At 43.0% G+C, this 12678-nt stretch overlaps 1 protein-coding gene across 5 annotated transcripts in view; it reads right to left on the bottom strand.

Moving 5' to 3' along the window:
- The window catches only part of POT1 (protection of telomeres 1), a 150861-nt gene that overhangs the window by 101241 nt on the left and 36942 nt on the right, over nucleotides 1-12678 (bottom strand). For all 5 annotated transcript variants that reach the window (XM_075928408.2, XM_025184410.3, XM_075928396.2 and 2 more), the window contains one exon: nucleotides 10595-10686. In XM_075928408.2, coding sequence (XP_075784523.2) covers nucleotides 10595-10686 — 92 coding nt within the window. The remainder of the gene's footprint in view (nucleotides 1-10594; nucleotides 10687-12678) is intronic.

The following is a 12678-nucleotide window of genomic DNA, read 5'->3' as shown; positions in this document are numbered from 1 at the left end:
ATAGGGTTACATATCTTTCAGAAAAAAAATAGATACATGGGGAAATGCCTATCAGAGTATTTAAAAGAAGTGGCACTGAAAGCTGTAATAAACTGAAAAAAATATATCAAATATCAACTGCGCAGTTTTGTCACAGACAATGCTGCAAACTTGGCAAAGATAAAAGGATACTTATAGAGCTATTTCTTCTTCTGTGCTTTAATAATATATGGCTGCAGTGTCAATTTAATGTAAATTTTAGCCGTAGACTAAAGTATGTCTTCTCCAGGAATAAAAGAAAAAGTTGTTGAAGTCACAAAATATTTCCGTAACAGCCTTTTGTCTTTAGCATCACTGAAGAGAGCAGCAGGATCCAAACTAATTATCCCTCAAAAAGTTCGATGGAATTCTGTGGTTGAAGTATCTCATCCAAAATATTTAGCATTGGATTAAAGAGGAATGTAGAGGATATACTTAATATATTGAAGCCTATTATCCATAGCCTTAAACAAACTTCAGAAAAATTGATGCAGAATTGCTGTCAAAATTTGGAAGGTTCATTTTGGAAGGTAAAAGAAACACATGACCAGAAAGTTAAACTACATGCAATAAAGAAGTGAATAGATAAAACTAACTCCAGCTCATTTTCTTGTGAACATTCTTAACTACAGACATAAATGCCCAACTTCTGAAGATGATGCCGTTGCCATGGCATGGGAATCTCAAAATCACTCCTCAGTTATGCCAGTCATCATAAATTTCAGGGATGGAGCAAACCCATTCAATTAGTGAATATTTATTGATTATATTTTGAACAAAATCACTCCCCTGAATTGATGAAAATCATTAGCTATGCACCTTGAAACAGAGTTCTTTCAGTTGTTAAGACAGTTATAAACTTTTCACAGCAATAACTTTCTCCGCAGACACAGAGGGAATATTTTAATCATTTCATATTATTCACACAAATCTAAGAAATTGAGTAGGAGCTGAAAAAGAAGTTACTCACCCTGAGCAGTAACGATAGCTCTTTGCGATGTGTTCCCCTGTGGGTACTCTACTCAGGTGTTGGTTCTTCCTTGCGCTGGCAATCAGAGACTTTTATCCTAGCGGTGTCTTCCCACATTGCACATGCACAGTAGCCATCTCGCACTGTTTTCGTCCATTAGTTGCACGCCTGGCATGAGTCTCCCTACATTCCTTTTTTTACTGGAAATACTGTAACGGACTCCAAAGTAGTGGGGAGGAAGGGAAAGTAGTGGAGCACCCATAGGGACACACATGTCGAAGAACCATCATTACTTACAGGGTAAGTATTTTCTTCTCCTTCAAGTAGTGCCCCAGTGGGTGCTCTACTCCTGTGAGTAAAAAGCAGTACCCATTGTTGTGGAGATGGGACTTTGGAGTCATCTACTGGCAGAGATAATGATAGCATTGCCCACAGAAGTGGTAGGTACTGGTCCTTGCAGTAACACATTATGTTGTGCCAACGTGCGTGAGGAAGACCATGTAGCCACCCGGCAGATGTCAGCTAGCAGGACAATATGTAGAAAGGTGATAGATGCAGCTATTGCTCGGATGGAGTATGCAGTGACCACTTGTGGTGGTTCCTTGTTTCTGAGTCTACAGCAGGTATTTGTGCAAGTTGCTATCCATCTGGATATGCACTGTGTAGAGACAGTTGGTCCCCTGACGGAACCAGACATGGATATAAAAAGTCTATTCGATTTTCTAAAAGGTTTAGTCCCATCTATATAGAAAACGATAGCCCTTCTTGTATCAAGGGTATGTAATATTGCCTCCCTCGGGGAAGCATGTGACTTAGGGCAGTAAGTGGGTAGATAATGGGCTCATTAACATGGAAGTTGAAGATAACCTTTGGTAGAAATTTCGGACGGGGTCTGAGAATAATATTATCTTTAGTGAAGAGTAAACGTATATGGTGGGTCCGCCATAAGGGCTGCGATTTCACTTACTTGTCATGCTGACGTGATCATGACAAGGAAGGACACTTTCATGACCATGTGTTGCATTGAGACTGTCGATAAGGATTCAAAGGGAGGTCTTCTTAAGGAGTCTAACTCAAAATTTAGGTTCCAAGGTGGGAAAAGTGAATGTAGGTAGGGTCACGCTTTGGACAGACTTGTTAGAAACCACTTAGTGATGGGATGGGCGAACATCACTCTGCACCATTCCTGAAATCTCTTCCATTTGTTTTGATAGGTGTATCTCATGGAAGAGTGTCGACTGCTGAGGAGGATCTCTGGGAGCATGTAAATTCATCATTCTGGAACCAAGGAGAAGCCAAGCAGTAAGCTACAGATTCTGAGAGTTCGGGTGATATGTTTGCCCGTTGTGTTTAGTTAATTGACTGAGGAGTGATGGTGAGTTGAAAGGGTTTGGCAACTGAAAAGTAATGAGGTATGGAAACCTATGTTGTCTCAGTCAATATGGTGTTGTTTGGATGACCCTCACTTGGTCCTCTAGAATCTTGCAGGTTACCCTGGGGATTAGGGGAATTGGAGGGAATGTGTATGAAAGAGGAGCTGTTCATAGTACCGTGAACATGTCCCTGGCAGAGTTTGCCCTGGCCCCCTCAAGAGCAGAAGCAATGGCATTTGTGGTTGATTTTCATGGCAAAGAGGTCTATGACTGGACTGGGAACCCTCATTGCCAAAAAATGGGTAAGATAATTATCAGGCTGAGTACCCAGTCATGGTGCTGGATAAAATTGTCTGCTCAACTCATCTGCTCTGGTATTCTGTTGGCCTGGTATGTACACTGCGGTCGGTGTAACGTTGTTCTTCATGCACCAGTTCCAGAACTTGATTGCCTCAGCACATAGTGGCTACATCTAGACTGGCTCCTTCTTTGGAAGAGGCATGCTAATTTCTAACTTTGGAATAGGGAAATCCGCGGGGGATTTAAATATCCCCCGCGGGATTTAAATAAACATGGCCGCCGCTTTTTTCCCGGCTTGGGGAAAAGCCGGAAAAGAGCGTCCAGACTGGCGCGATCCTCCGGAATAAAGCCCTTTTCCAGAGGATCTCTTATTCCTACTTCAGGTACTTCAGGTAGGAATAAGAGATCCTCTGGAAAAGGGCTTTATTCCGGAGGATCGCGCTAGTCTGGACGCTCTTTTCCAGCTTTTCCCCCAAGCTGGAAAAAAAGCGGCGGCCATGTTTATTTAAATCCCACGGGGGATATTTAAATCCCCCGCGGATTTCCCTATTCCAAAGTTAGAAATTAGCATGCCTCTTCCGAAGAAGGGGCCAGTGTAGACACAGCCTTAGTGATCCGTGGACCTGTCAGAGTTAATACAATTTTAAAATTACAAAAAGAGTTTAAGGACAGCCATCAGCGAGCAACTCAGGAGACTGCTGCAATTGCAAATATGAAACATTTATGTAACATTTAAGATTTAGTTGAATAAACTATAAGTACTATTGTGTTTGTGTGTGTATGATTTAAATTCCTACCATTCCTAATATACGGCTGCTGCATCTGCAGCTTGACACAGGTAATGAGTATTTTGTACTACAGGCAGTCCCCGGGTTACGTACAAGATAGGGACTGTAGGTTTGTTCTTAAGTTGAATCTGTATGTAAGTCGGAACTGGCCAGTTCTGACTTACATACAGAATCAACTTAAGAACCCCAGGCGTCCCCAAGTCAGCTGCTGCTGAAACTGATCAGCAGCTGATTCCAGGAAACCCGGGGCAGAGCAACTCTGCCTGGGGCTTCCTGTAGTCAGCGCTGGTCAGTTTCAGCAGAAGCTGACTTGGGGACGCCTGGGGCAGAGCAGCTGGGGTGCTACTGGACCAACCCAGCAGCACCCCATCTGCTCTGCCCCAGACGTCCTGATTCAGCCGCTGCTGAAACTGACCAGCAGCGGCTGAATCAGGACCTGGGGCAGAGCAGCTGGGGTGCTGCCGGGTTGGTCCAGTAGTGCCCACGGGCGCTGCAGGACCAATCGGCAGCGCCCCAGCTGCTCTGCCCCAGAGTCCAAAACAAAAGCCTGGTCTGCTGGGGGGGGGGGGAGCACACTAGCTGCGCCCCCTCCCCCCAGCAGACCAGGGACACGGGGAGCAGAGCCGCAGCGGCAGCGGGGTGCCGCGCCTCTGAGGCTTTGCTCTGGCAAAGCCTCTGAGGCGCGGGACCCCCCGCGGCTGCGGCTTCAGTCAGGGTGCCTGTGGTCTGCTGGGGACCGTCCCCAGCAGACCACAGGCACCGGGACCCAAGCGGCAGCAGCGGGCGGGTTCCTGCGCTTCTGAGGCTTTGCCAGAGGAAAGCCTCAGAAGCGCGGGAACCCCCGCTGCTGCCGCATGAGACCCGGTGCCTGTGGTCTGCTGGGGACGGTCCCCAGCAGACCACAGGCACCGGGTCTCATGCGGCAGCAGCGGGGGTTCCCGCGCTTCTGAGGCTTTGCTCTGGCAAAGCCTCAGAAGCGCAGGAACCCGCCCGCTGCTGCCGCTTGGGTCCCGGTGCCTGTGGTCTGCTGGGGACGGTCCCCAGCAGACCACAGGCACCGGCACCCAAGTGGCAGCAGCAGCGGTTCCCGCGCTTCTGAGGCTTTGCCCTGGCAAAGCCTCAGAAGCGCGGGAACCCGCCCGGTGCCCCTGGTCTGCTGGAGACGGTCTCCAGCAGACCAGGGGCACCGGAGCAGCTTACGAACGGGGCTTTCTCGCCCCGACTTCCGGGGCGAGAAAGCTCCGTTCGTAAGTGCGGATCCGACGTAAGTCGGATCCGCGTAAGTCGGGGACTGCCTGTATTCCTTTAATTAGTAAAAGTCAAGCTATCTTAAAAAAATACACAAACTATTTCCTGTTAGATCTTGTAAAATGCTGTACTGAATTGTAATTTAACATATTTTTGTGGTCAGATTTGCACCATTGTTTAAGAAATATATGAGGAAGTATCAAAGGGAAATGATTAAAATCACTGTTTTTTTTTCCTTGGTGATTTAAATCAATCCACCATGAGTAGGGCCTTTGGAAATCTATAAATTCTGTGTTTCAATATCTGAAAAATTGATTTAATAATTTACAAAGGCATAACGAGTTAGGTAAGGGAATGTTTACTCACCTGGTGCAGTAACTAGAGTTCAAGGCAGATGTCCTCGTGGGTGCTGCACCCTAGGTGCTTGATCACCAATGTGCCTCTTATAGAAGACTTTAGTTAGCAGTGCCCATGGTCGGCTGCGCATGTGGAACACCAGCAAGCAACATTTCAAAGGGCTATCCCACACGAGCAGCCAACCATCTCCTCAGTTCTTTCTCTGACACAGATGTAGACGAGTCCGAAGTAGAGAGGAGGAAGGGTGGGTGGAGGATCATCCACAGGAACAAGTATCTCAAAGAACTCCAGTTACTGCACCAGGTGAGTAACCTTCCATTCTTCTTTGAGAAGTTTCCCTGCAGGTACTCCACCTTAGATGATTACAAAGAAGTAGTCATGCTCGGTGGTGGCCGCTTCGGAGGATGTGAGTCAGTGACAAAGAGTACTATTCAACCAAAATGTGTATCAGAATCTGCAAAGGTTTGAATGGTGTAATTCTGCGTGAAAGTGTGTGCTGAGGCCCATGTGGCAGCCTTGCAGATTTCACTGGTCTACAATTTTTCAGAAGTCATCTGCTTCAGAGATAAAATGTGCTATTTATTATGTATTTTGATATGTTGAATTCAAACATGACAATTAAAACAACTGATTGGCTACTGTTTCCAAGATATTTAAGTTTTTACATTTTACATCTATGTATATTGTGTAGCTAGTAGAGTTTTAATCATAAATTGTAAACCTAGGTCTTTTCATGTGTTTATGGTTGCTTTACATGATAATATTTCACCTGTCCTGTTTATGTAACACTTTAAAAATCAGCAAAAGGGTTATATAAATAAAATTTATTATGAAACAAAAGGCAAAAAACTATTATGTACATAGTTTAGTTCTATTCAGTGTCTACTCGGCGTTTCTTGGCTTGTCTCTTGTATTCATTAAATGGAGCATCTCTTGTCACTGTCCAGCAATAGTCTGCAAGCATTGATAGGCTCCATTTGCCCTGATAGTGTTTCTCCATTGTTGCAATGTCCTGGTGAAATCGCTCGCCATGCTCGTCGCTCAATGCCCCGCAGTTCGGTGGAAAATAATCTAGATGAGAGTGCAAAAAATGTATCTTTAGTGACATGTTGCAACCAAGGCTTTTGTATGCCTTGAGGAGGTTTTCCAACAACAACCTGTAGTTGTCTGCCTTTTTGTCTGCACCTGTTTGGACATGGTCGGCACCTGTTGTCGTAGTGCTTTGATTGCTGATTGAAAGGTGTTGGTTTGCACCTCTGCATGAATGATCTTCCCTGTTTTCTTTAACAGGTACATGCATGCCAAGTGTCTTTAGTGTGGCTCTTAGTCCTTCAATGTATGGAGTGAGGCATTGGTGGATTTCACGAAGAGCTTGGTCCCTTTGAAAGGCAAATCTTCAACTGCTGGAGCCACAATGCACGTCTCATGATAACCACTGAGGCAAGGGATCTTGCTGCGGTGTCCGCTGAATCTAGTGCAGCCTGTAGAGCCATTCTTGAAATTAATCCACAATCGTCAATGTAGACTTCAAACTGCTCTCTTTTATTGTCAAGGGAAACTCAATAAAAGATGTGAGCTGATCAAATACGTGGTGTGTATATTTGGCAAGGAGTGCTGAATAATTGGATATTCTGATCTGGAGGCTGGCTGATTAATATACCTTTCTGCCCATCAAATCTAATCTCTTCCAGTCTCTGTCATAAGGGACTGAGTGGTTAGCCTGTTTCCCTCTCTGATTTATGGTATCCACCACCAGGGAATTTGAGGTGGGGAGGGAAAACAGATCTGTAAAATGTCTGCTCCTTTAGGAACAACGTAGTATTTTTGATCTGACCTTTTGCAGTTTGGAGAGATTGCGGTAGGTGTCTGCCAGATGGCCTTTGCTGGGTCTATGGGGGCTTCATTCATGGGGATGGCCAGCTTGGCATGAGGAGAGGCATGCAGTATATTCGTCAGTTTACGGTGAGTCTTTCGCATAGTTGACTGGGAAATCGCCAGTGTGTCTGCGACTCTCTTAAAAAGTTCTTGGAATGATTTAAAAACATCCCCTGAGGTTGGAGGTGGGAGCATGATTGTATCGTGAAGCACCCATGGGGACCCTCCTCAAAAAAGAGTGTTTTGAAAATGTGAACTGCTATATAAAATTAGTTCTGAAAACGCCTTATAAGAGTACTTAAAATAACCACTTTTAACACAAATGAGATGGTAATCCAATTTTTCACATAACGCCTGTGGGGTTTTCAGGTCATAGAAATATACTATGTATATCGAAAACACTAGATTTAGCAGACTATTTTTTTAAAACAATGTAAATAGGAAACTTTGCTAGTTAGAAAGGAAAGAAAGAGAGAGAAAAGAAGAAATACCTAACCATTTCTGTGAGATTAATCAATGGATCAGCCAATAATTTGAGACACATGAAGATCACTATTGTTGGGAATCTGTGAATAGGAAGAGATCCTTTATTACCACTTATTTCCTTGCATTAATTAGCTAAAGCTGCCAAAAGGAAACCAGGATTGAGAAGTCCTACAGGCGCAGTTTGTAAATATAAGTGCCAAGCAGTGCTAAAGCATTCAACCTTTTTGAACCTACTGTGTTTCTTTCTCGAGCAGCCAGTCACTACTTTCTATTTTTAGCTTTTAAAGGATTGACAAATCTTCATAGTACCTTAGCACAGTGAGGCTACATCTAGACTGGCATGATTTTCCGCAAATGCTTTTAATGGAAAAGTTTTCCGTTAAAAGCATTTGCAGAAAAGAGCATCTAGATTGGCATGGACGCTTTTCCGCAAAAGCACTTTCTGCGGAAAAGCGTCCGTGCCAATCTAGACGCGCTTTTGCGCAAAACAAATCTGAGCTGTCTACGCTGGCCCTTTTGAGCAAAAGCTTTCGCGCAAAAGGACTTTTGCCCGAAAGGGAGCAGCATAGTATTTCCGCAAGAAGCACTGATTTCTTACATGAGATCATCAGTGTTCTTGTGGAAATTCATGCGGCCAGTGTAGACAGCTGGCAAGTTTTTTCCGCAAAAGCAGCTGCTTTTGTTGAAAAGCTTGCCAGTCTAGACCAGCCTGATGGTATAAACATGAGCAAAAATTGAATGGGAATTTATTACTGTGCCTTTAGGAAGTAAGACTTCAAGGGATGTCAGACACATTTTGACCTTTGTCTCTCAGAACAGACTCTTCTGGGAGATGCATATGGATTACTGAAAATTTAAAAAGTATTTCTTGGAAAGGAACTGCTGCTTTCAAAGTATTTTATTTTCTATTTTATCCTTCTTACTTTGTTTCTTATCACAAGGTGGGCTTGTGTATCAAGAATAATATTCTTGGTTTTTAATTAAACCCTGCTGAGTCACAGCTCTGTACTTTCCAGAATTGAAATTTACCTGCTTAGATTAACACTGAACAATTAAAACACCACCACCACATTTTAGAAGTGTTGTAAACATAATGAAGTTTCAAGTCACCGGGGAGGATTAAACACTGATGCTGCTGTACTCTGGCCATATGAAGTTAGCTATTCAATGGCTGCTGTTTGCTGCTTTGCTCTTTGATCTTCTAACTGCTGCTTAGGGCCTTGTTTTGCAGCTTGTATTTCTGCCAGAAAGGACAAAAACCATCAGGTCTTTAATTTTCAGAGGATTCAGACACTGGTGCTGTGGGGAATCAGCTCTGAAACAAGACCATCTGAACCTGGATTTGTTTCTTAATGTTCACACAGCTTTGACAATCTTCATACAAACTGTGATGTCATTGCTTTGCAAGTTTGCTATAGAGATTTGTGACTGTCAGCAAAAGCTACTATGCCCCAAAAAGCATGAGACAGGACATGATCCTTGAGCTCTACACATGCCACTCTTTAGCAGTGAAAGACGCAATCAGAAAAACTTTAAGATTCTGAGTTACATCAGAAGACACTGAAATATGGCACATGGAATAGTTCGCCTTGTGACCAAAAGTTTTTATCATCACTTCTAAAATGATCTTCCATGTACCTTCTATGAGCACAAATGTTCCAAATGGCTCAAAATGACCCTTTATCAGCTTTAAGGCCAAATTAACATCACAAGTTATACTGGGCTTTCAAAACCTCAAGTTCACAAAAAGGGGCTGCTGAAAAACTTTTCTGCCTTAGAAAAAATTCATTTAAACAATATAAAAGCAGCTCAGTCTATTTATATATTCAAGAGAAGGTTAAAGGGCAGCTCGATCATGGTATGCTAGCACTTAAATGTTGATGAGATTTTTGACAGTGGGCATCACTTAAATGTAACAGACAAAAGCATAACACTATCTAAAAGTTGGAAGTCACAGCTAGATAAATTCAGACTAGAAATATATGTTTCTAAAACATACTATAGCTCAAACTGAATTATGGACTTGATTCAGAAACTATTGGCTAAGCCTCTTTGACGTATGTTACAGATGCAGTAAGACTAGATGAACATAATGATCCCTTCTAGCCTTAATCTAGAAGTCCACATTTAATATATTTATGATGGACTGATATTTCTGCCATTAGAATATTTATGGATTTTTAAAATTCTAGTTTTTTAACTTGAGAAATTGTTAAATACATTTATGCCCTGGGTTCTCTTTTTTCTCATCGTTTCTTAGTTTAACAACTGATCTGCAAATCAGTTTACTAAAATCTCTTTGTGATCCATACTAATCGATATATTTAGTATATTAGGGGGGTTGTTTTAATTCTACTGGAGCATGAAGCCAGCAGCCAGCCAATGAAGGAAGCACTGTATGTGGCTCTATTGCAGCCATCTGAATCGGCTTATGGAGGGGATGGTCCCCCATTCTCGCCGTGGGGCTCAGGGCAACCTGGGGTATTATCCAGGGGGCCTGGCATGGGCTGGCAGCTGTTGTCATTGTGGCAGCAGAAGCCGGATCTACACAACCATCTGCTCCATCCCACCACCCATCTCCCAGCCTGCTGCTCTCTGCTTCACGGTAGCAGCCGGAAGTGGAGAACCGTAGCAGGAGAGAAGGCTGGAGCCAGGGTGCGCCACTTCCTGCCGCTGTGGTGAAGTGGAGCACAGCAGGCTAAAAGATGGGTAGAGGAGCAGAGTGGCTGCTGTGTAGCTTCACCTCTCACAACCGACCCTTGCTGCAGTAATAACAAAAGTTACACAATTTTAGGGGTTTTCAAAAACACTTTTAGCTTGATGTCATTTTAATCAAATAAGTGATGACTTTACTATCTACATCCAACAACAATATAAAGGTATTGGTTCATAACTGGTCAGCCTCTGAATCACTGATATTCACCTCCATCCATTTGCCAGGTAAACAGGAGAATTTTATGACTATATAAAATAACCAAGTTCTGAAGTTTAATTTTTGGTTTAATAAGAAATGAGCATAAACAAACTATGTTTTTCCTTTGTAATTACTATTTCTAACAATGGCTCAGTATAGCTCTAAAATCTATTTTAAATGATAGCCATACAACTAGATAGTATAGTAATTATGTTAGACGTTTAGGAAAGACTCTCAGAATGAGAAAGAATTGAAAATGTTTTACCCCTTGATGTACAACTTTTTCACAATCTTCTGCCAACCTTCCAAAAAATAAAATATTGATGCTGCTGGTCCTTGAACATGAATTCTCTGATTCTATAAAAAGAAGTAAAAAAAAAAAATCTAGATTATCACAATCATTTTATACAAAAATGATAAAGGAAAAGACTCTACAAAACATTTTCTATACAAATCTAGTCATGTTTTTATTTGAATAATAAAAAGTGATATATATGTGCAAAATATTTATAAAGATACAGAAAAGCAACTATACAACCAACAATTGCTATATAAAAACAGCATACTTCTCATGTGTCTGATCATAATTTAACATGTGCATGTACAACACATCAATGTATATTAAACATATAAGTGACAAAGCTTCCACTTGAATGATTTATATGGAAGACAGTATACTACCAAGTGATATCTGAATAACCCATAACTAGAAAAAAGTCCATTTACCAACTTTAATGTGCCAAGAAGCTTTCTCTGGTGAGCTGTAAGACATAGGTATAAATATCTGCTAAAAATCAAGCTTTCAATTTAAAACATATTTCTAGCCATTATGGTTACAGAAATAACCTTCCACGTGGGAATCAATAGAGTCATTTTCTTGAAACTGAAAAGAACGCCAGCTCCTCTGCTGAGGCTCATAGATAGACAAAGCTGCAGCAAAGTGAAATTAACAAAACTCTGGGGAAGTTTCAAGTCTATTCAGGCTTCTATAGGCAGAGTGAAACAGGCAAGGATTGAATCAATTATACCTGCTGCTGCTCTAAGAATCAGCACTACAGAAAAGTTTAACCTACACGGTATATTTTTCAGGTGTATAATGTGCATGCCTACATAGCCCTCCAGAAAAGGTACAAATAACAATGTAGATGGTGAGGCACAGCTTATGCAAGTAGAATAAAGACATGCTTCAAGAGTATAAGTATGCACTTAAGTACATACCCTACAATGCTTTCTACACACCCAAGCCCTGCCTAGCCATCTACACTGCTATTTTTAGCATCCTGGTGTCCTGTTGCTTCCTCACCAATAGAGACTCTCTCTGCTGCCTCTCCTCTACCAGAGCTTTTAATTAAATTATTTAGCTACATGTCACAGTGTGGACACAGTGTGCTTTTCATTCTGACGTGTAACTACATGTACACTACATGGTATGTAGTATAAACATAACCATACAGAGGAGGGCAAGAACCCAAAAAACTCAAGGCACTCTTTTCCGTGACCTAATGCAATAACTAAGGATATTAAATTGCGCTCATTTAGCTAATTGTGTAGTTGATACAATTTGTATTGACTACACGGTTAGTCAATAAGGGCCACTCTGCAGACCTGCAGTGGGGATAGCTCCAGGAGTTGGCTCAACCCAAAACCGAGCAGGCATGGATTGTGCCAGCTCCAGGAGCCACCAATACCAGGCTCTTACTACATTTAAAATGCAGAGGCTCAGTGGCCCGGTCTAGCGTGAGCCTTGTCACGAACAGGGACTGCTTGGTGGCAGCAGCCCTGTCTACGGGAGAGCATCTCCCTAGTGGGACCCTTTTAGACAGGGCTGCTGCTGGAGCAGCTTCAGCCCACTGCAGGCATAGGCGGCTTCACATCAGCCTTCCCTATCTCCCACCTGTAGACAGGGCAGCATTGCAGAGACGGTGCTGTGAGGAACTGGCTTTTAAAATGGCTCACCCCAGCACTGGCTCCTGTCCCTTCCCTCCGCCCACTCCTTGCTGCCTCTTAGAGAGGCAGCAAGGCAGTGGGGTCGGGGAGTGAGTAGTCAATACTCTACTCAACTACCCAATAAGGATATGCTTATCAGCAAGACAACTACTTGCTAACATCCCTAGCAACAACCAGGAGACAGAGAGGGGTCAAGTAGCAGAATTTCTCCAATGGAGGGCACAATGGGGGGGGGGGGGGAGTGAGGGGGTTGGAAAAGTAAAGGGGGAAGGAGGAAGACACTCATGATTCTTCTCCCGCAAGCTGAGGAGGCTGTAGGAGAACTCTTCCTTTCCATAACACTGCACTGTGAGATACATACCCACTGTGCATGGCTCACACTGTCAAAAACCATCTTGTTAG

The sequence above is a fragment of the Pelodiscus sinensis genome, chromosome 1 (assembly GCF_052426305.1).
Source record: "Pelodiscus sinensis isolate ZL-2025 chromosome 1, ASM5242630v1, whole genome shotgun sequence".
Taxonomy (NCBI): Eukaryota; Metazoa; Chordata; order Testudines; family Trionychidae; genus Pelodiscus; species Pelodiscus sinensis.
This window is presented reverse-complemented; position numbering and strand designations above follow the sequence as displayed.